The sequence below is a fragment of the Mesoplodon bidens genome (genome assembly GCF_964165515.1).
Source record: "Mesoplodon bidens genome assembly, chromosome: 7".
Lineage (NCBI taxonomy): Eukaryota > Metazoa > Chordata > Mammalia > Artiodactyla > Ziphiidae > Mesoplodon > Mesoplodon bidens.
In genome coordinates this window covers 20,840,356-20,864,232 of record NC_138164.1, presented here as the reverse complement: position 1 = coordinate 20,864,232, position 23,877 = coordinate 20,840,356, and the positions used below count along the sequence as shown (strand labels likewise).

Genomic DNA, 23,877 nt, shown 5'->3' with positions numbered 1-23,877 from the left:
ATGCATTCTGTCCAGCATAAGCTTATTGGGCAAAAGCAATAGAAATTAAACCCTTGATACAGTTTTAAAATGTTTAAGATTCTGGCACTGTGGTCTGATAGATTCTGCACATGCTTCAGAACAGAAAGAGAGAGACCTGAGGGCAGGTGGAATAACCATTATTTATTAGTGCTTTCTATATGCCAGGAACTTAGTTAAGCATCTTACATTCATTTTAATACATATGTCTCTTTAAGTACTCCTGTTGGGATGGAATAGGAGAATTCTTAATAATAATTTGGGGCACTCTCATATGTGTGTGTATACACACATAGACACACACACACACACACACACACACACACATGTTCCTTCCAGATCCCAAACTCTGAAGGGCATATGGTTTCTCACTAATTTTGGTAATCTTCAGAGCTGGAAAAGGGAAAGGAATAAGAGCAGGAGACGATCCCACATATCTGAATGTCTCTATGCTGTGTTTCCCAATCATATTTATTGTCACTGGAATCTGGTTGTATCTGCTCCATTCTACAGAAGAAAATTTCTGCAGCCTCTGTTATCATCTAGAATTATTCTTCCTCTTCTTAGGGAGAAAAATACATGCTTAAAAAGCAAAGGGTTTTTTTCTCTGTGTTTTTTTAATTTGGAAATTGGATATACAGACATGAGATCCTAGAAGCCTTGTTTCCTTATTCTTCATTCTGTTCTCAGCCTTAACCACTACTGTGGATATAAATTCCTGGCATGAAACAAAACCTTATTTACTGATATTAATTTTCACTTGCACAGATGTTTTTTCTGGAGAATTATGCTCACGATGAAACCTCTAACTGCAGCTTTCAAATTCATGAGCAGATTAGAAGTTTGGGGCTATAGAATTTAAGATGAAAGTGGAGTGAGTGGAATTGTGCTTTAAGTTTCTACAGGGAATTTTGATTTCCTCTGAATGAATGAATAAATTCACATGTAATTGTTGAACACAGTATTATACGGCTGGGTTTACAGAAAATGTGTAGGACATAAGCTCTGCCCCCATGGAGCTTGCGGATGGATTGGAAAGAGGACTGTAACTCAGGTGAGAGAGTATGGAGCATAATACGAAGTGCCACATCAGCTGACAGGGGCCAAAGTGCTGTGTCTGGAGAGTCATGTATGACTGAGTCAGGGTAATAAGAAGGAGGGTCTTGATGAGTCTGTTTTCTCTCCCTGTGGAAGAGTGGGCAGGGTGGGCAGGGACAAAGCTCAGAAGCGGTCCACTGTGTTTGGGGAAGGTGAGAAAGACAAGCAACTGCATCATCCTCCCAGATCAGCCTCTTTGTGACCTGAGGGAGTAGGTCTTAGCTAATTGGATCACACCCACCACCAGCTGGAAAAAAAAAAAAAATCAGTTTTACAGCCCTTGAGTCTGTGCTCCTCAACATGTTCTAAGTGGTGAAGGGTTTCCTGCTACAACTGAGCTACGAGATCAGAAAGTCTTTAACAAACACAACTCTTCTTCTCTGGGACTATTTCACTGGCCTTATCTTAAATGAGATTCTTCTCAGTTTCAGCCTCTCCAGGTTTCCACCAAGGGGAGCTTTCTGTGCCACGCATTCCCTTCTCACGCTTTCAGTGCCCAGGTGAGCTGAGTGAGACACTCAACGCGGCCACAAGAGGGCAGCAAATAACACCAGACTCATCAAAGCCAGAAAACATCTTTTGTGGTCCTCTGACTTTGCTTCACAGAAGCAAAGCAAGCAGCCATTTCTGGTGCCTAATAGGTGCAAGTCACGGCCAGTGTACAAAAAAATTAGAAGAAGAGTACAGCCTGCCTCTGATTTGGGGCGGGGTTATTGTCTCACCTTATCTAGAGATGCTGAGTCTCACATAACATGCCCCAGAAGCAGCCTCTTGTAAACGGCCCTGTATCTATGGGGACAGAGCTCAGAAGCTGTGAAAAAGATACTTCATTAGATGAAATGTAAATGCCAAGGGCTTCTTATTCTATCTCCTTAAGCCCAAAGAGATAGAATAAGCACAGCGCCTAGCACAGCACCTGGCACATTGAAGGTGCACAAGAAGTGAGAGACACTGAACAGTTATTGCTCCATCTAAAGTGAACTTATCCCCAAAGGCAGAGCGAACTTTAAATGTATGAATTATTTGGGCTGGACCCGTTAAAAGAGGTAATGCCACTATATTTAATGCCTTTCAAGACATTTATCTATTTAAATGTTGGCCTTGGCGTCAGGCCTGCGTTGGAAATACCATTTCACACGTGGAGAGACCTGGCTGCAACAGAGATGCCTTGACTTCCTCCAAGGAAACTTTTGTCCATTTGTTTTCCCCTTGGCAACAGGCTCACCAGTGATGTCAGGTTACTATGGTGTCAGGAGATCTCTCCCAACCAACTCGGACTTCCACAACAGTAAACAGTTCGCAAACGATGCCTGCACCCGAACTGTGGCGAACGACTTTGCCTGCGAGTCCTCGGCAGGGCAGGGCCACCCGGCCCACCTGGACTCCTACTTCCCGGAGCTCTACGGGGACCACCGCCCCACGGCCCTGACCCCCAACAGCGGCTCCCTAGTCAGCGCCTCACCCCTGCCCCAGCTCCTGCCGCCTCCCTTCCCCAGCGAGCCCTCACACTTCGTGCTGGTGAGTATGCAGGGGCTTAGTTTAGGGGGGTCACTAACGTCGGGGCTCCCGCGGCCCTGGTCAGCCCATGTGCTTAGCAACCAGGTCTGCTCGCCCCCGAGACCCCCCAGGAGGCTTCTCTGCGCCGCCCTGGGAGATGCCAGGATCCACGCCCAGGGAGCCCTCCTCAAAGATCCCTGCCAGCCACGCGGCAGGAAGTTCTATCTAGGGATTTGGGCGGGGACGACTGATAAAACAGGATATATATCCATTTTGTTAATACTCTACCGATTGTGCCTGATGTTTCCCCATTATTCCTCCCGTGCATAAGGAAAGAGCACTGAAGTTACCTCGGAGCCAGCGAGGCTGTCAGCCAGGGCAGGCACATCAGGACTCCTCTCACCCTCCGCCTCCCTGCCTCCCCTCTCCCACGATATTTCTACCCTCTAGAACCTTGTTCTCTCGCAGTCCTTCCAGAGATGAGTTCATAAAGTAGAATACTAGTAAATTTCTTATACTGTAAAGCCCTCAACCACAAAGGCATGAATCTCTGGAGATAGGATTTTAGACAAAACAGGCTGTGGGAGAGTAGGAATTAACATTATTGAGTATCTACTACAGCCAGGAACTTTTATGTGCACTTGTTCACTTAATACTTGCAACAACTCAGGGTATAGTTTTTAAAGCCCCATCTTACAGATGCACAAAGTGAAGTACTCAGAATCAGGAAGGTAGTAAGTGGCCCAGCCGTGAATCGAAGCCAAATCTTCCCAGCTCCAAGCCTATGAGGCTCTAACCCCTTGCTCACTGAGGGCAGGTAGCCTTCCTAGCCCACTCAGAAGCCCACTGTGTAGCTTAGGGTCTACTTCTTCCAGGAGTAAATGATGAAACACTGTCAAAATGTTCATTTTATTATCTTCACATTTAATGTTTTCTGGGGAAAGGACTCTCTCTCTCTACACACACACACACACACACACACAATCTAATTCTAGAGTAAGAAAGGAATTAAAACTCCCACGGCCAATGTCAAACACCAGAGGGGAGAGCTGCCTGGTAGGGAGGCTTTGGACAGCAGAGGGAGGACACCTAGTCTGCTTTGGAAGACATGGGCCAGCAGCACCCTGTGTTGGGAAGAAAATCTGCCTACGTCAGACAATCACCTAATGACTAACCCCAGTGATCTTTCCATCCTCCTCAGAGGGACTCGTGGGAGCAGACGGTGCCCGAAGGCCTCAGCCAACCAGACCCCGTGCCGGCCGATGCCCTGCAGAGCTTGGCGCCCAGCACAGTCTGCCTCTCCCAGCTAGAGTCGGGGAGCACTGCCCAGCACAGGAGCTCCAGTTGGGCAGCCCCCCTAGCAGGGGTTCCATCCTACTCTCTGCACACACTGGAGGATCTGTACCACGTGCAGGGGTACCCAACCCCATCCCCCTAGCCCTTCACCTCTTTCATGACAATGTCCAATGACCCACCACCCAAGGTGGGGCCCTTCTCCCGGGACGAGGGGGCAGACACCTCTGTCCTCCAGGACCCTTCTCCGTGGACCAAAGAAGATAGGAGTCTGGCATGGGGGGCATATGAGTGCCGCCCATGAGTATGCCAGAGGACTTCTGTGCTTTTCTTTAAGTCAGTGTCTGTATTCACAGACTGTTGTGGTGTGGCGGCTCTTTCAGAACTGGATTTTCAGGATAAGCCATCGTGCCACCCTTGTTAATGGATGATGATGGCATTTATTTGTGATCCTCCCACTATAACCCCACTGAAACACACCACGATGTGAATTCAGTGTGTCAGGGACCATATTCTAGTTAGACAGCCTGACAGTGGGGTCTCTGGGGGAATTTAGTAACCCATTATGTTCTGAATCTTTTGTTATCTTTGAAGTATCATTTTTAGCACTGATAGTTTATCCTTAAATTACATTAAAAACTTCATGCAGGGCTTCCCTGGTGGCGCAGTGGTTGAGAGTCCGCCTGCCGATGCAGGGGACGCGGGTTCGTGCCCCGGTCTGGGAGGATCCCACATGCCACGGAGCGGCTGGGCCCGTGAGCCATGGCCACTGAGCCTGCGCATCCGGAGCCTGTGCTCCGCAACGGGGGGAGGCCACAGCGGTGAGAGGCCCGCGTATCGCAAAAGAAAACCTTCATGCAGATCATAAAACATACTGATTTCCCTGTCCAGTTTTTCTTAGTTATGAACTATGTGTGTTCTTCAATAAAAGAGAATGCATAGGATATAATATAGATTAGGGTGCATAACACAAAACTCATTTTACATCATGTGACTTTATAAAGTGTGAAGCATTATACGCATTTATCCCCTTACGGTGACTTGCAAATAACAATAACTTGCAAGTAACAAATGTGACACCACATATAAATGCTTTATTGTCATTAAAATGAGGTCAGGACACTATGGCTTCATAAATAACATGGTTTTGACTCTGCACTAAAGCCCAGGATGTCCAAAAATCAGGCTAATCCAAAAAACCACAAAGACCAAAGACTTTCTTTGATCAATGGTAGCCTTAATTAAGCTAGACATTGTCTCTCTGATGGAATAAACCGACAGTTATCAGAATGCATTAGCAAAATGGACATTCTATGATCAAATAAGAATGCATGCATTGTAAGGAAAACACAGAGAGCAGTCCTGGGCTGTCGGCAAGAAACAACAGACTACAGAACACCAAGAAGCAAAGGGTCTTTGGAGAAGGACATGTTGTCAGGTCCTTTAACAACATGACCTTTGAAGAAAGACCTTGTTGATGGCTCACTGGTCAGAATTATATAGCTCTTACTATGTATAAATGAAGAAACTGACATTTGAAGCATCAATCTGTCTCATGTAAGTCTGACTGGTGTGGACTCCTTTGGCAATTAAATTCCCATAGTAATTCCCACCAAGCAGTGTGCCTGTCTGCAGGCCAAGCCCATCATAAACACCTTGCACGTACTTTAACTTTGCAAAGTGTGGGGCAAGGCTCACAGGTCACACCCACAATCTTCCTCCTGTCTTCCTACCACCTTCCTTTCTTTATTCCCTTCACCACATTTTTCTGACCCATCGGGTCTTTCCTGATGCAGTGCTTTTTCCCTCCATCTCCCGGGGGTCCAAAGCCCCTCAATGCAGTCTCCATCGCATCCTCTGTGACAGGGTTCCATGCTCTAAGTAGGAGTCTAGAAAGTCAAATACGGATATTAATTCACATTTGGAAGTGAATAATGGATATTCCTCCTTCTCTAGGCCTTCAAGGGTATATTCTGGTTGAGCAAACACACACATAATTTGTGGAGTTCTCACAGAAATACTTGAATAGGGGCCTTCTTTTACCTCACAACCTTCATCCCCCTCCTGGGACAGCATCCCTGGAGGAACAAACAAAGGAGCATTCGTGGTCCATAGCTGTTGGGCTGCACTCTCCCGGGTCCCCTGCCTACTCCTTCCCTCCCACCACTCCTTTTCACAACCTGATCTTTACTTTGCTCAATATTTGCTCTTCAGTGGAAGGGGACAGCTTCTACCATGGGAGAGAGCCGCCCTTCTCAAGTCTGCTGAGACTGGAGACTTTAGTCCTGGTTGCCAGCACCTTCGGGAGAGCCATCTGTCATCCAGCCTCACTCATACCTGGACGGCAGGCCCCACATCAGAAGGAAGAGATCTGGCCCTCCCTGTAGACACAGGGTCTTCACAAGGAAGGATCTCAAAGTCACTTTTCTAGATTGGTTGTATAAATTTTATAATAATTACAGTCATCTACTGCTTACCATTTGTTACTAAGTAGCACATAACACAATAATCATAAGTTTATGTGTAAGTCATAAATATGCATTCCTATAACTTTAATTTTGGTTTAATTATAACACTAAAAGTTAGGCATGCTTATTTCTCTTAGTTTGCTATTGTCTATTCACCTATTATGTTCATCTTCTCACAACCTGAGGATGCACTGGCTCTCAGATAAGTAGAGCTCAGTGACCAGTGGTGTCTACATTCTTCTTAGAGCATCCAAGCCCTTTCATAGTGTTTGGCAAATTTAATTTATAAAAAAGGAGACACACACAGGCCCATACTCTGTCTAGTACCCGTTTCAGTTCTCTAGTCTAAAGGATCAAGTGGAGTGGGGAAAATGGTGCTAATAATTCCAAATGGTAAATGACTTTTAAGAATTCTATTTAGCTTGACAGTGTTGCTATATTGCATATATTTTAATTTGGTTCTGTTTTATTGTTCTGAGAATTTACAATACTTTGTTAAAAAGTGAAACCAAGATATAAACTTATGCTAGGGAAATAAATTATATTTCCCTATCCCATTTCCCATTCAAGTACTCTCTATTTCCTACCTCATGCCAGGGACTAACTGCACCTTTATGTAATAATGCAGAATGCCAACATAAAGATTATACATTTTCTCCTCTCCCTCTCCTTCTTAAACCTGCTCTTCTCAGACTCACAGCTTTCCTGGGGAAGCCAGAGAAAATTTAAGTGTTCAGGTTCAAAACACCATTTCTTTTAGGTCCCTTAAGATTTAAAGTAAGCACAGATGGTGATGTCAAATTCAAGCTAAGAAATCTCCCTAGAGAATAATGTCCAAAAAAAGTGGAAAGCAAAATTTTCCCATGCAAAAGCTAAAATATAGGCAATCACCCCATACATCGCTAAAAACAGATACTATAGTATGTAGCTGAAACTGTTTGTACTTCTCTTACAATGCTATACAAACCCCAGAGAGAAGAAAACCACAGCTTTACCTCATTTATTTAATAACTGCTTTTAAATCAGCATTATGACTTGCTACAGCTCAGTTAATAATACAGTATGATGGCAAGGAGAAGACTTCAGTACTAGAGCACTGTACAGAAAATTCCACAAAGGAAAAAGAATTACTAATCCCAATAGTAAAATATATATTTGCATACATACATATACACATATATATCTATATACATGTAAATGTAAACATATATAAAGGAATTACTAGTACCTCTGTGATCCCTTTTTTTTTTTTTTTTTTTCTGCACTCGGGGCTCTCACTGCTGTGGCCTCTCCCGTTGTGGAGCACAGGCTCCGGACGCGCAGGCTCAGCGGCCATGGCTCACGGGCCCAGCCGCTCCGCGGCATGTGGGATCTTCCCGGACCGGGGCACGAACCCGTGTCCCCTGCATCGGCAGATGGACTCTCAACCACTGTGCCACCAGGGAAGCCCCTGTGATCCATTTTTAACATGTAAATCTAAATAATACATTCACAAGAAATAAAACATCAGGTATATTTAAAGAACTGAAACAACAATTGATGTCCAAGGTTTAAGTCACATTACGTTACAGTCATTCTACCAACCACACATCAAAATTATACTCTTTCTTTATGTTCAATCATTAGGTTCTGTCTAAGGTATCCTCATTGTTCAAAACAATATTACACTGTTCATCTTACACACCATATTTGATAACTACTGACTCTCGAGAGGTTAAGTGCAAAATCGTACACTCTGGCTAAAGAGGATTCTCTAACTAGACTCATCAAGGGAAGGACAGTTCTGTGCCCTCAGCACCTGGCTTAGTGTCCAGCAGGTTGTAGGTGCTCAGTAAATCTCTGTTAAGTTGAGGGAACATTATACCACAAAGATGAGTAACAACTTAGATCCCAATACTACGGGTGACAATTCTGATGTATAAGAAAGTCCTCACCATGCTTAGTATTTAACTTAGTCATACTCTTTGCAAATCATGACAGTACTGGCTATCGAGTTGTAGTGGTAATATATTTAAGACGACTGATTTCATATTTTTAAATGTCTTTAAGAAGGAAAATTACTGAACCTTTGAAGTAGCATAGAAAAATGTTTATATATTCATTTAGTATCTATGTAGACTATAAATATTGCTAAGAATTCTTATAAATAAAAGTTATTCAGTGTTTGGTATTATCTCTGGTGTGATTAAAACACATATGATCAATAGATCAGGAATTAGAATCCCTAACGATCAGGTTAAATAAATAATAAGAAAATCTTCTATAATTATTTGTAAATGATGACACCATGTTATATTTGATCTTTGCTATAAAAGTATCCTCTAATCATAATCTCTGATAAACTTGTGGGTTTGCAATATGTAATGTCATTGTCAGTATATTACAAGCCAAAAGGAAAAGAGAGAAAAAAAAATTTACAAGTTCCAAAAGGAAGAAAATGTGGACAAAACAAATAGTACCTAAGAATTAGCTTTTCAAATTGGGAAAATTGATAGCCATCCCTGCTAACCTTCTCTCTTAACCAAATCTCTTGAGTAGAAAATCTAAAAGTTTAAGGCTTAATAAATTAATTTAATCATAAATGAAATATCACTTATTTCTTAACGTTGATAATATATTCACAGGCTTTTATCACAGCAATCTTTATGCTTTTGTATGTCTCAAATGTTGCCTAATAAAAATGTCTTGGGAGGGTGGGAGGGAGGGAGATGCAAGAGGGAAGAGATATGGGGACATATGTATATGTATAACTGATTCACTTTGTTGTAAAGCAGAAACTAACACACCATTGTAAAGCAATTATACTCCAATAAAGATGTTAAAAAAATGTCTTAAGTAAAAGATGAACTTTTCAAGCAGAATCTGATGGTATCTTCCTAATTTAAATGATAAACTATCAAATGCCCATTCCTCATGGAAGTCTCTTAAAGTAAAAACTTTGGATATATTTTATGGGAAGAGACTGACTTACCACAAATCATTAAATAACCTTCATCTAATAGTCTTCCTGGTCATTTTCATATGGACCAAACATTCACATTGGACCCAGTAAGTACTTGTTTCCTCCATGTTTTTGGAACTTGGTATTTCCCACAAGGTTTGGTAACAGTGTCCCACAGTCAAAATGACAAAAGAACTTTGCATTAATAAAGAGAATTTAGAGCCACAGTCAAATTTGGAGGGAATAAACTCCCTCCTTTTCTTCTACTGAAAGTCTTTTCATATTCATGTGTCACGTGTGTCTAATTTAATAATGTCTCCTAAATATAATGTTCTGCAGTGTCATTTGCATACAAAAGCCTGCCAAAAAAATTCAGTTAAAATATTCAGTTTAAAACTCTTTTAAAAATGTATTCTATTCCCATTATTCTGGTGCTACAGGACTTTAAGAAGGCCAAAGACCAACTAAAGGGTTTCTGAGATCCGTGGCTCAGAGATTTGAAATACTATAACATATGAAGAACTAGAGAAATTACAGATGGTGAACCTTAGAAAGACAAGGTTTGCAGTGGGGGTGGAAGGGGACATGATACCTTCTTCAGGCTTAGCCCTCGGCCTGGTCAGAGCAGATCATCAGTATACGCTTGTTGAATGAATGAATGAATGAACAAATGAATGAGCCAAATAGACCTGTAATGAAGGAGCAGTGGTGTGGACATGGGAGAACAGGTATTCCATGTTACTCACCAAGCAGCTGATGACAGAAAGCAGGACTATCAGTCTGTATTTCTGGTGCTTGGTACCAGGCCTGGTACATAGATGGTGCTCAGCTAATATACCGCATTGGATTTTGTCTCAGCCAACGATCATTATATTTAAAGCAGTCCAATAGGAGAACAGGCGTCCTGACACACGGTGAGCTCCCACATCCTCTATGGGCTGGCAGCTCAGCCAAGTGGCGGAGGGAGCCTGGGCCGGACAACGACCAGCAGGGATGTTGGAAAAACACTCTAAGTGTGTCTTAGTCCCTCAAAGATCCCTTCCAACATCCAAACATCTGGATCCTATGTTATATTTTGAAGCAAGTGAGCCTGTTAAAGCCCACAACATTTTTTCCACTCTTTTATTAAAAACCCCAAAGAGATGATCAGGACCTCAGGGCAAACACCTTGAAGGTGACCACGACCCCAGCAAGAAAGAAGAGTTTCCAGTCTGAGACACACAAACTGTCATTAGCCTAATTAGCAGCTTCCCCTCCCCTCCAGTCAGCCTCTTCTTGGGGTTCCGGTGACCCCAGTGTTTACAGACCACTCTCCAGTCAGTATCTGCACTGCCCCAGCCTCCCCACACACCCCGACAGTAGAGCAGACAGGACACGCTGTCCACGAGCACAACTCTGACAAGTGGGTTTGCATGTCTCACAGGCAGTATTTTCCAGTGACAGTCACAACGCACTGGTGGGTCATTAAATTATATTAGCGACTCCGAATCAACATAGATTTTTTCATGAATAGAATGAGATGGAAAAGATGGAATAGAAATTTTCAGAATATCTGTTATGCATAGGTGTACATTGTTCCATGAAAAGTTTGTTTTGTAAACATATATTGTTATAGATATAGTATGTGAACATGTAAAATGAATTTCCTAGTGTGGGTTGAAGTCCGAAAAGTTTGAAAGCCTCTGCTATAAAAGATCAGGAAGACAACAATGTTAATTAAGAGTAAAGGTTTAGGGCTTCCCTGGTGGCGTAGTGGTTGAGAGTCTGCCTGCCGATGCAGGGGACACGGGTTCGTGCCCCGGTTCGGGAAGATCCCACATGCCGTGGAGTGGCTGGGCCCGTGAGCCATGGCTGCTGAGCCTGTGCATCCGGAGCCTGTGCTCCGGAACGGGAGAGGCCACAACAGTGAGAGGCCGGCGTACCGCAAAAAAAAAAAAAAAGAGTAAAGGTTTAGCATCTGATTTATCAAAGTTTGATTCCCAATCCTGTGTGTGCTCAGTAATCTTGGTCATGCTGCTCACCCCTCTGAGCCTGTTTCCTCATCTGTGACATGGGGAGGCTATACCATACAGTGCCTGACATGCAATAAACACTCAATAAAGGACAAACTCTAAAAAGTCTATGAGGAACATCCAACTCCATGGGGCCTCAGAGCTGAGCCGGTTGTTCCAGGCCTCATGACACACGCAGCCCCACAAGGAGGGTTCACAGTACCCAATTTAAGAAGAACCCTCCCTCACCCCTGCAGGTGTGGCGTGTGGCTCTTAAATACCTGTGCTGGGGTTCTGCAATTATAGAAACAGTGGGAACGGAACTCCTTATTGTTGAGCTAAAAACTGGGGGGCTTCTTTCTCAAATCAGGGCTCAGGCCTAAGGAAACCCAGTTTTCTGAAGTTGCTGGCTAGCAACAGCACTGGAACATCCATCCCAGCAGCAGGGGCCAACGCAGAAGCCCCCAGAACTGCTGTCCTTCTTTGGGCAGAGGCTTCTGGAGGAAGGGACAAAGAGGTCTTTGCTGTCTCTACAGAGCCCGTGACTTCCAAGGAGCTCACCTCTCACTCAGCCCTGCCTGCCTTCTCCAAAGGGCAGCCAATCATCAGCATCAATTTCAATGATGTTGCCAAGGGCGCTCAATGGCCTCCTGCCATCCTTGTCCACTTCCACATGAAAGGAAAGGTTAGGAAGGAGACTAAGCCTGAAAACATGAGACAGCACCCCAGAACATGGGAAAACAGACACACACAGAAAGCCGGGGAGAAAAACAGCAATGTAGGTAAGAAATAGAAAGCAATGACAAGAAGAGAGACAAAAAGAAAGAAACCCAGAAAAAAATAAACACAAAGGCCATAGAGGAAGATTTTTTTAAAGCAAACCAAAAAATAAGTATAAAACAAAAAGGAGGACAAAAGAGAAAAGAAGTTATGGAAGAAGCTATGAGGACAAGAGACTGTCCCTAATTCTACGCTGCTTTGCTCACTGTGCCTTCAGAAGGAACACATAGCAGGACAGGGAGAAAGAAATAGGGGCTCTCTGAACTCCCAGTGTCCTTCGCCTCCTCATGAGTCTGGTCCTGAGGTACATCAGGGAAACTCAGGACATAGGCTCAGTGCCTTTGGAGAAAGAGGCTCCAGAAGCTGACAGATTCCAGCTGGGCTGGGGACAAACACACACCACACCTACTGCCAGGTGCCATCTCAAGTGTTCCCAGCCCTGATTCCCTCCCCCCAGAGACACAACTTCAGTTTCCAAGCAACTCTGATCCATCACAGACCCTGGTGTCTTGTCACTCTTAGAGCCCCTTTCTTCCATTTCTGTGTGCTCCTTCCTGCATCCAACACATTCCAGGGCATTGGGGTGTTTTTCTGGTGGCCTGAGGGGCTCAACTCCACTTCTTGCATTTCAGAGAATTCAGAGAACAAAGAACAGAGGCCTATAACCATTGCCTGTCCTGGCAACATGGAAATGTCTTGGCTTATCTGGAAAGGTAGCCCCACCCTGCCCTCTCTTGGGGGCCAGGAGAGGATTTGGCCTGGCACCCACTCCCTCTCTGGACCACTCCTGTCTTCTCAGCTTCCAAATCACACAGAAGAGGTACAGCAAGTGGTTGGAGAACTTAACCCAGCACAATCCCTGGTCATTTGTGAGGGGCTTAGGCCTGGACCAATGACGCAATTGACTTCATATCCCTCCCACCTCTCACCCAAAGTGTGAAGGCCTGACACAAATACACATCCTTTCAGCTAGAATGAGCAGAAGCCAAGCTTATCATTTCTCTCAACACACGCTCCTGCAGCAAAAAGACAGGGATGGCTCTAGAGGGACAAAGAGGAGAAAAAAGGGAACTTCATAGTGAAAAAAAACACCAGCCTCAGAAACTCTCCAGAGGGTGAAGCCCCACAGGCATCCCCAGCTCTGTGGGGAGGAGCAAAGGGTCTTAACAGGCAGGCATTCTGTACTGAAACCCCAGTGTCTGGGGCAAAGACAAAGAGCAGAAGAAAGGGGAGGGAAGCCAGCACGTGGCCAGGCGGGGCCAGAAGGAGATGAGGCGCAGAGCTGAGGCCTCTGCAGGCCTCCAGCCTGCAACCTGGGCCCAGAGTGACTCCTTGCCAGGCCAGACCTACTGGCTGCCATGTTCACTCCCCAAAACCTGAGATTTTCTCTTAAAACAAAGACTGAAGAGATGGAAATCAGTCAGCCCGGCCAGCCTGGCTCAAGTGGTCATAAAGGGCAGCCTAAGTCGCTCAAGGCTCCCAGAGCTGCCTTTGAGGCAGAAATACAGAGCATCTTTGAGGACTCCTGCTCTGTCTGTGGGAAGGTGGGCAAAATGCTCAAAATACAATAAAAGCAAGGGTCAGGCCCCGAAGGGGTCTCACTCCCTGTTTCTGTGGACTCTCTGTGGGGTGCCTGTGTGCAGGATTTCTGCAGAAGATAGTCCATTTTGTTAAGCCTTTGAATATTCAAATTGAAAGTATCGCGCAATCATTGATTGTCAAATCATGGGTTTCTAGAGGTTTTAAATACTTGGCATGAGGGGGAAAAAACTCAAACCTATACCCGAAGGTATAAAACATTAATTCTGTTTGTCTCCTGCTCCAGGAGCCTGGGTGCAGCTGGATGCTTTGTGAAACTTTAAAAATGTTGCATCTCTGCCTCTCCCCCTGCACAGGAGCCCTCCTAGGCGCTGAGTCCCTGCAGCTGCAGCATCCAGCCACCAACCCAGCTTCTGCTGACCACGATGTCGGGTAACTCGACTGCTTGTCCTGGGGTAGGGTCACGAGGGTAAGGGGCGTTTTGATCCGGGTGTATTTCCACGGCTTTTCCTGCATGGAACAGAGAGGCACAAAGTCAGGGCATGCAAGTAGGAGCCGGGGATCCGGAGAGGGCACGGGCCACGCTGTGGCCGCTCCCACTCCACGCTTGGTCCCGAGGGCAGAGGCCCACAGGCCCAGTTGGCCGCTGTGGCGTCCGCATACCCCGGTCCACCACCGATCCTTTCACTTGGCCATAGTTGTGACCCTGGGACTTCTCGGCGCGGACTTTGTGCGCCCAGCAGCGGCGGCGGGAGCTAGAGGCTCACGGTGAGCCCGGGACTCAAGCCGGCTGAGCCGGCCGCACAGAGCTGAGCCGTGGCGGTCCCTGTGCGGACCCCGGGCAGCACCCGCTGTCCGCGGGGCCGCGGACGCGGCGAGGAAGTCGCAGGGAGACGCTGGACCGCGGAGAGGGCGCGGCGCCCAGGCCCTGCGGGCCAGGCGCGGGATTCCTTGGGTCTGGGCGACGAACACCGCGACCTCCTTTCCCGGGGAGAACTCTAGCTCCCGGGACCCGGCCCGGGGGGCTCCCAGCTGTCCTGCTGCGGTCTCCGCAGTGACCAGGCGAGGCGCTGGCGGCCCGGCCCTGTCGCCGGACGCCCCGGCTGATCGCGCGGCCCGCCCCTCCCCGCGCGGCTCTCCCGCGCTCACTCCAGGGTCGACGTCAGGGCCGGAGTCGCTCCTGGGATCCCGCGGCCACCCCCGCCCGGCCCGACCTACTCACCGCGGCTCCGCGAGGCCCGCCCGGGGCCGCGGCTGCCCCCGCTCCCGGCGCGCAGTACGCCCTCCCCGCCGACCCCTAGGGCGCGCTCGGCCTCTCCCGCAAGCCGGGTACCCAGGCCCGGCCCCGCCAGCCCCAGGGGCGGCCCCTTCCGGAGGGCGGCCTCCCGGCCGAGTGCGCGGTCCTCGGCCGCCCCGCACGCCTTGCCCCGCTCGCGCTGCGCGGACTCGACTCGGAGTCTTCGGGCGCCGCGGAGAAACGCCTGCCCCAGAAAGGGAGGGGGTGGGGAGAGACGGGAAGAAGAGCGAGCGGGAGCGGAGACTAAGGAGGGAGGAGGAAAAGATGGAGAGCAGGAAAGGCGAGAAAGGGGGTGAGGGAGAGAAGGCAGAAGAAAGAGACGGGAGGGAGGGAGGGAGTTCTCGGGCCTGGTCCCTTTACTGGGGTCAGTCTGGCGAGTCCCTCACCGACCCAAGGACAAGGTTGGCCAAACCCACCTGCCCGCTGCTTGCCCCAGGGCTGGCTTCCAGACCAAGGGCACGTAGAGGTCAGAGGCTCCCCAGAAGCCACGTCTGCCCTGGCGGAGAAGGAAGGGACTCAGAACTTCCACTGGCGTGGGAGTGGGGTGGGCTAGGTCAGCTGCGGCGACGCCCAGCCCCTCCCCAGGTTCTGGTCTGGGAGAGGTCTCCATCCTCTCCCAGACCAGAACCCTAGGTTCCCCTAACTTAGCCAAGGGGTGAGCTCCCCTAGACTGGTCTCCACATTCCTGAGCAGAAAAACCTGTGCTACTGGCCTAGGGATAGGGCTCAGCCTGGGGCAGGTAGCCCCACAGATTTCCATAGGTTCTGTTTCCACTGGGGCCCTGAAACCTGCCCACGGTATCTCTTCATCCTTTCGAGTTTGAGAAATTTGAGTTTCTTTCCCACCTGTCTTTTAGCGTTCTCTTTCCATTCTCCAGACCTAGAGATCTGGCCTCAGGTGCCATAGTTTATAAAGAAGAACCCCCACACACCCCAGCCGGACACCCAAACCTCACACTTGACCACTGACTCAGTTGCCTTTCCCCAGAAAAACCTAAGGTGTATCAAGGTGTCCGGGTGAAGATCACAGTGAAGGAGCTGCTGCAGCAGAGAAGGGCACACCAGGCAGCCTCGGGGGGAACCGTAAGCATAAACCCTTCACTTCTTTCCAACTCGTGTTCAGCTTCATTCAGCCCTGTGTCTGGGAAGGTGTAGGAGGCCACCCTAGGCCCCAGTCACCATCCCAGGCCTGGCCATACATAGCTGTTCTTATAACGTCTGTGCCCACCTTCATCCCAGTTCACCGCAGAAAACCACAGAGAACAGCTGGGGCATGTTGTGGAGCTCAAGATTTGGGGGAGCCCATCCCTCACTGATCATAGTTGAGTATAAGAGCGTGTTGGTCCAATACAGGGAGAGAAGCAGCCAGCAGGTAAGTAGGTTGTTATTTTGTAGGAAGACAAGTGTATGTGCCCTCACATACGCAAAGAAAATCTCTCCCAGAAACTTCCTTTTAGGGAGCCCTTCAAGGAGAGAATCTCCGTGGAGCATTCCCCGCCACCTCATTCTTCTGGAACCCAGCCTCTGAGGTCATTGATTAGTAAATCACCAGGCACTGAAATTTCCCAGCTGAAAGGGGCCATGTAGCCTCAGAGGAGACAGCTTGAAATATAGAACCTCCTTAAGATGTAATGAAGCCTTGAGCAGTTCCAAGTTATCATGCGATTGATCTGGGCACTCATAAGGGTACCCTGCCATTTTATATACATCCTAAAGCAGAAAGTACTACCAAGAGTGCTCAGGGCAGCAGCAGACCCAAATAAACTAGGTGGGGTTATCCTCCAAGAGAGGGCAATTCATTGCTGAGAGCCCTTGATCACACAGTTGCCTTTGGGTTGGTTTGGGTGTGAATGTCGGATATGAAGGATAGAGCTCATATTGCCAGTGGTAAGACTGGTCCTGTCTCCAGCTTACTGGCATCTGTCGCACAACAGTTTTTGTGTCCAGTGCTGTTTGTGTACAATGCCCGACTTCATGAAACTGGGCCTTTTCGGGAAAAGGCAGATGCCGTAGGGGTGATCAACACAGGTTTTAGAACCAATGGACTGGGTTCAGACCTCAGCTCCTCCATGGCGTGAAGCCTCGAGCAAGTTACTCAGTCTCAGTTTCCTCATCTTTAAACTGGAGGTAATGGGATTTCGTGAGGATTAAATGTCACTGCACATAAGCACTTAGAAGGGTGCTTTCCACTTAGAAAGTGCTCAATACATGTTAACTATCATTATTATTATTTGCAAAAAGCAGCTAAAATAAAAGTACAACCAGGGTTTGAAAGCCAGCTATTCAGTAATGTTCATTCATATCCTTTGCTCAGAGTTTAGAGTTCTGGTGTGAGCTTGCTGTGATATGGCATGTACAGCACAAATTTTACATTTGCTGGATGTAAAGTCAGTACCTCCATGTGCAGAATTTCAGCTAACACCATAAAACTTCCTTCCATTTGTACAGGGTTTTCCAGTGGTTCTTTTAAAGCGCTTTTGCACACTCACTATTTCTTTTAATTCTTATGACAACCAGGGGAGGTAAGTAGATCGGGGATCTGTATGCCTCTATTACGTCTAAAGGTCAAAGCCTTACAGTCACTAATGGTAGAGCAAAACGTGGGACTAAGATCTTCTTGTTCTTAATATTTAAAGAAACTTCCCATGCACTGGCTCTTAAAATTCATCTTTCTGCAGATCCAGCTGTGCTGAGCAGGAGTCTGATAGCCTCAACCCCTTCAGGTCAAAGATTATTATAAAATTAATAAAACAGGAACAAGGGAACTGCAAAATACTGCTGGTGCGAAAAAAAAAAAAAAAAAACATCAAGACGTTCCTAACAAAATGTAATCTTTTTGTTAAGGAGCTTTGGTACCTGGTAGAATTCTGCTCCAGCTGCAACCTGCACAGCAATTGCCCACTTGCACATGGCAATTTTATTACTCTTGGCCTCTTACAGGATGGTTTGGCCACTGTTCCCCTGTTAGCTAGCTGCTGGAAGGAAGGCAAGGCTGAAACATTTCACTTGTGTATCTGACCAGTATCTGTTTCCTGGAGCAGGCTGACTTATCTGAATTTTCTGAATTCCTCCCTGAGAAATAATCAAGCAGTACTTCTGAGCCAGTGCCTTTCAGGAACATGCAGAGCAAAGCCAGCCCTGCTTTGCTTTCTGGAAGATTTTATCCACCCAGGTCCTCACAGACATGGAGGAGTAACACAGAGATGATTTAATTACAATAGCCAAATGTAAAATCTCTCACTGGGAACCATCAGAAGGATCCAGGATTCTAGGAAAGCTGTGAGGTATACTCAGTAGGCAGGGATGGCAGGTAACAGGGCATGGTGTGTGCCTGCTTCTGGTTTAACAGAGATCATCTCCAATTTGTTCAGTGGTTTAAGGATACCTCTGGGAAACATTAAGCCAAGGAAAGATTTAACTTTATCAAATATATAAAGCAGGAAGAAATTTATCGTAATTTGCTATAAAGTCAGAGTAGAATCCACAATTTGAAATTTTAAGAAGGCAATCCTGAATGGAAGTTATAGATTGAGACAAATATTAGGGTTTCAGTGCCAGGAGAAACATGTGTATTCCAGATTTGTCAGTTTGATTAAAAAACCTACTTTGGCCAGATCAATTTACAAACAGCCCTACACACATACATGCATGCACACACAACTCTTTTACCTTTAGGATAAAGAGAAACTGGAGTTAGTACTTATCAAAAGACATAATTTACCCTTTTTCTACCATTAATTTTTTTAAACAGCCTTGATGTATTTTTATAAATTGTAGATTGTGGATTTTTGTGCTGTTGGAAATCTAAGAGAGAGGAGACTTTGTATTCTTGCAGCAAAGTAGAAAGTGAACCCATGACTAGAAAGATAATATCAAGTAGGGTATTGTAAACATACCTGAGGGAGATAACCAGGGGAGGCCTACAAATGGACCATTCCGGGGGAGGAATGGGGTTAACCAGAGCTCTACATTGAAGCCGAGTTTTTAAAACCCACTCCTTGCAAGTGCTTGAGCTTAAGCTGCAGCCAAATATTTGCATAAAGAACTGGTGAGGGATTCCAACTTCCTGGTTCATGACATTACAGCATGGATCGTTTTCAAAATTAACACCACCTCCTGTTTCAGCAGCGGCTGACTGTGCAGGCTCCCAGCGGCTCAGTGTACAGGAGTGAGTATACCCTGTAAACCAGGAGAGAGGCATGCTGAGCTCTGCTTCCCAGCACAGATTCTCAGAGCAAGGCTGGTCCCTTTAAATTTTAAAGCCACCACCTGAAATCTAAAAACAAAAGAAGTCCTAAATTACTCAGTTAGTACAATTATCAATTTGACTGGATGACACAGGCTGCTTTACTTTGAATAGTTAAAAGGAACAGTCTCATAAACTTCAGGTATTTAACTATCATAGTGAAAAAAAAGCAACTTTTATAGAAAATAGTAAAAAACATACCGAGAGGTGAAATATTTCCCAGCCATTAACTAGAATGTAGATAGGCTCCAGTTCACTGACTACAACTTTAAGAAAATATTTTCTATTTTAATATTTCATAGCTAGGAAGAGCATGTGACTATTTTTAGCTATCCAGGATTAAGCTGCCAGATAGTATATGAAAATTTTGAGGAAAATGATTGACTAAGTTACGGATAGTTGGGATTAAATAAATGTTAATCCTTATTTATTTTAAATTAAATAGTTTAATAGAAAGGCTATTTACTGTGTTTTCTTGCACTGTTCATTTATGTCATATAAAAATCATTTAAATTAATTTTTATCAAAATTAACAACCTGTATAATTTAAGTGGGAGATATTAGAAAAAAATTCCCAAGCAAAACTAAAAGTTGAATCTGAAGAAGATATAACATTGGTTGTATTTCACAACAGTGAGTTCTTTTCAGAAGAAAGAAGCTGGCTTACCTTAAGTGGAAGGCAACACAGTTCACGTCAAAATGTCTTAGCTTTCCCTTTAAAGAACTTTTATTTCACTTTGCTTTGTGGTCATCTTCTTGCTTTGGCAGCTGTCCGGAGGCAACAGTGTCCACCTTTCAGACCCAGTCCCACCATCTTCTGCAGGTCAGTAAAGCCAGCCTTACAGTTCCCTCAAAAACACTTCCAAAAGTCCATCTCGAAAGGCTTTCAGTACTTGATTCAGGGGTTAAGATAGGCACCACCATTTAATTGGAATCCAACCAATCAGAAGGTGAAAAAAGGCATGGTGACTCCAAACACAAGCCCAGCAAGGAAACAAGTGCAACATTTTGTCCTCATTTCTGAACTGTCTATTCCCTGCTACCTACTCTGCTCCAAGAGCTTGTTCTTCACATTAGTTCCAGGTCCTCGTCTCCAAGTAACTAAACACGATTAAAAGATCAGAATTGTTTTCAGAAACCTGTTACCTTTTTTAGTGTACTATTAGATGGAATACAGAACATCCCGAGGTCCTAGAATAATGCCTTTGCTCTTGTTTCGCTTAGTTTCTAGCCAACAGGGGCTTCCCTCCCCTTCTTTTCTCTCTTCCCAGAAAGCAGTTCAAACAAGTGTAAGTCTTCTCAGCCCATTACGAATAACTCTATTACATAAACACTCCTACCTATGCCACTCAACGGCTCAGAGTTTAAGGAGGTCATATATAAGGAAACCAGTGCTATGGGAGCTCCCCACTGAATGTGCCACTTAACCTTAAAGGAGCCTCGAGACTTCAGAAACTCCAGTGTTCTGTCGTTCCTCTGATGGACACAGTCTAAACCTATCTTCTTTGAGCATTTAAGGGTAATAATCAGAAATGAGGCCTATTAATACTGAAATGGAAAAGGGAGGGGTTTCAGAACTATTCTTGTTTGGTATTTAACATATGAATTCCATGATCATGTGTAACATGTTCACTAAGGAAACATTTTGCTTTTTGTAATATAAAATGAGCAATACTAATCTGTAGACATTCCTGGTTTCTTTATTTATGATATGCATTGCCATTTGTGATACTCCTCAAAATTTAAGTTGCTGAGTAAGTGTGAAAACTTTGGGAAAGCAGTTAACCCTAGATCAAGAGAATTATTTCCCATGGCATCAGAAGTTTTCTTAAAGTCTCAAACAACGCTACAAGTTACTTCTAAGAGATGAGGGTCACTTGGACTGCAGATAGGGGTGGGGTGTTGGTACTTTATAGTCTAAGAGAGTGGACAGGGGAAGTTTGAGCTTGACTGTGACAGTTGGACAGAAATGGGATCACCATTGTTTTCTTTTCCCAGGCCACATTTACAGCCAGTTTTCACATTATTAACCAGATTTATTTCAGTGGGCTTGAATTCTCTAAGGCAACTAAAAAATCTAGATTGCCTGCCTGCTTACTTTTCTCAAACTTCTTAAGCCCCCTTTCCCCCTAGAGGTAGTAAATATTCAGAATATAGAACAGAACTCCATTCAAATCTGTAAGTGCAATTTTTAAACAAAAATCTCTCCTTTTCCTTTTTCTTCTAGGACAGTATTTTGAGCCTGAACCAATTCCTTCCACACCCAATTATTTCCAACCCCGAGAATTTTCCAGTTGTGTTTCTTGTGAAGAAAATCCAGGCTTCCTCGACCAGATATTTGATTCCTACCTTCAGACAGAGACACACCCGGACCCTTCGCCCAATTCCATGCAAAGTACTCCACACTATTTCCCAGACAGCTTCCAGGCTGCCCCTTTCTGCTTTAACCAGAGCCTGGTAATTTATCTCTGTTCTTTACAAAACCTATTATTGTTTACTATGGGGCAGAGAGTTTGTATCATCTCGTGAGAAATCATAAAAACACTATCAACAAGAAAATCATCCAGGAAACAAGCAAAGAACCATTTAAAACTCAATGGAGGTAGAAATAGCCACACACTGAAGGGCAAAAACCTTTGGATACACGCGTAATTATGATTTCCCAAGTCGGCTACGCCCAAGTACTTTGGTGTGTGGCCATAAAAAGAGGTTTCCTGGCAATACTCATATAATGTTTTTAAACTGTAAAGTTCAGAAATCTACTCATTTTGAAATTACTGATTTAAACAATGGCCCTTGGATTTTTGAGTTTAGAAATTAGAATTAAGGCTGTTTCAACACAGTACAAACTGTCATCTGATAAGGGATTTTTTGTTTTATTCTGGCACTGAATTGGCTCTACTAACTGGTTGTTTTGGTCTGGTACAGGCACAAGAACTCATTTGGGTCTGAGATGGTTGGTAAAAAAATGAAGCCCTAATAGTTGAAAATGTTTGGATTGTCTGTTCTTCATGGACCTCAAATGTTTGAAAATGTGTTACCACTTAAAATGGAAGTAAGGTGTCCATTGGTAGATAGCAGTTGTTGAAGATGTCTTTTAGATACCCATATAGTTTTTTTTAAACCTTAGAGAGTAGTTTTTTAATGTAAATACTTTTTTCTTTTGTTTTGCCGAAAGTCCGTGTAGGTATCTGACTAAATTTCAAGGGGATAAGAAATTAACTCCACAGGATCTGCACACAGGGCCCGAGTCATTCACTTCTCTTCCAGCTTCCAAGTTAGGCTTTCTCAGTAACAATTGTGGACCTGCTTAAGAGGAAGCAGAAAGTACCTTTCTCCACAGGGGTCAAGACTTTAGCGCGTGTAACAGTAGTTTCGAGTCTTGGAGTCTCCCAGACACTGGCTCATTGAGGATCTCGGTTCTACCTGTGTATGTTCACCTTGTTCTCCACAGTCAAGTGTGTGGAGAAACATCCAGGGTGCCACCTGCAGCTTATATCGTGGCCCACAGCAGGATTTGATGTGCAGGTGATGAAGCACAATGGGATTTTGTGGTTTAAGAACAAAGCATGCTCTAAAGTATACTTATAACAAAGAAAGCCAGTGAAGCAAGGCAATTTATTGTTGGGAAAGAAATAGGTAAGTATAGAATGCGGTGTCATGGAATCACGCCAGCCAGCAAATAAAATTACTTCTGCAGACTTGGGTTGGGTTGGGTGTTTTGTTGTGCTTTTCTCTTTTTTTCCCTCCCTAATGTTCTTACTCTGAGTTAATAAATCTACGCTATTCAGTTCCTTTAATTCTGTCTAATTTATCAAGCTTTTTGTTCCTTGGTTTTCATCTTCTAGACCCCAGGATGGCCTTCGGATTCCTCCACTCTCTCTGGTTCCTTAGACTACAGTTACTCTCCTGCTCAGCTAGCTTCATATACTCCAGAGAATTACAACTCTCCGCCTTCTCTGGACACCAGAAACTGTGGCTACCCCTCGGAAGACTACTCCTACCCTCACCTGCCCTCACACACCCAGTACAACTGCTTCTCCTCTGCCACCGCCTCTGTCTGCTGCTGTGCATCCTGCGAGGCAGAACACTTGGACACCTTCAGAGCTTCAGAGTGTTTTTCTTACCCCAGCACAGACTATGTGAACCTCACTCCCTCAGCAGCAGCAAGCAGTGATTTCTGTAGGAGGGAAACAAACTGGGACATCTGCTATAGTTAATAGAAATTACATTAGTTTGGAACATGGCATGCATAAATCTATTTTTTTACCACCTCTAGATGACAACTCAAAATATGCAACCTGCTAACAAAATATCACAGGCGCAGTTTACATGTCACCATTTTCAATTTTCTGACACTAATTTAGGCATTAATATGAAATTCAGACCCAGTCATAGTGCCACTCCTACTTTGTATGCTTACAGTTAACATTGTTGTAGAGAATATTCGTTTTACTTTCTGTGTAACGAACAAATTATAATTTTTTAACTAATAAATAATTTTGTATTATTAAAAGTTGGCTTATTTTTTTTATTTTCCAATACTCATTCACCAGTTGATTTGAGTAATATCAACTAATTCTGGAAATCACTAATTACTCTTCAGTATTTAATCTCACTTGTTCATGGATTGAAAATTATTTTAATATCGTGAGGTGCCTTGGCTCCCATGGAGATGGAGGGTAGACACAGCTATGATGGCTGAAGAGG

At 45.0% G+C, this 23,877-nt stretch overlaps 2 protein-coding genes across 2 annotated transcripts; both read left to right on the top strand.

Annotated features, from left to right (window-relative positions):
* Positions 1-2,344: 2,344 nt before the first annotated feature.
* Positions 2,345-4,481, top strand: POU2AF2 (POU class 2 homeobox associating factor 2). Its single transcript, XM_081240796.1, is given in 3 exon segments — positions 2,345-2,634; positions 3,815-4,048; positions 4,052-4,481. Coding segments are annotated over 3 exon segments (681 nt in total). The 5' UTR covers positions 2,345-2,346; the 3' UTR covers positions 4,211-4,481.
* Positions 4,482-16,771: 12,290 nt separating this feature from the next.
* Positions 16,772-23,584, top strand: POU2AF3 (POU class 2 homeobox associating factor 3; the record flags this gene model as incomplete). The annotated part of the gene is made up of 4 exons (XM_081239396.1): positions 16,772-16,995; positions 19,890-19,990; positions 21,395-21,624; positions 23,016-23,584. 4 exons carry the CDS (start codon positions 16,772-16,774, stop codon positions 23,385-23,387), a joined length of 927 nt encoding a protein of 308 aa, XP_081095522.1. The 3' UTR covers positions 23,388-23,584.
* Positions 23,585-23,877: the final 293 nt, after the last annotated feature.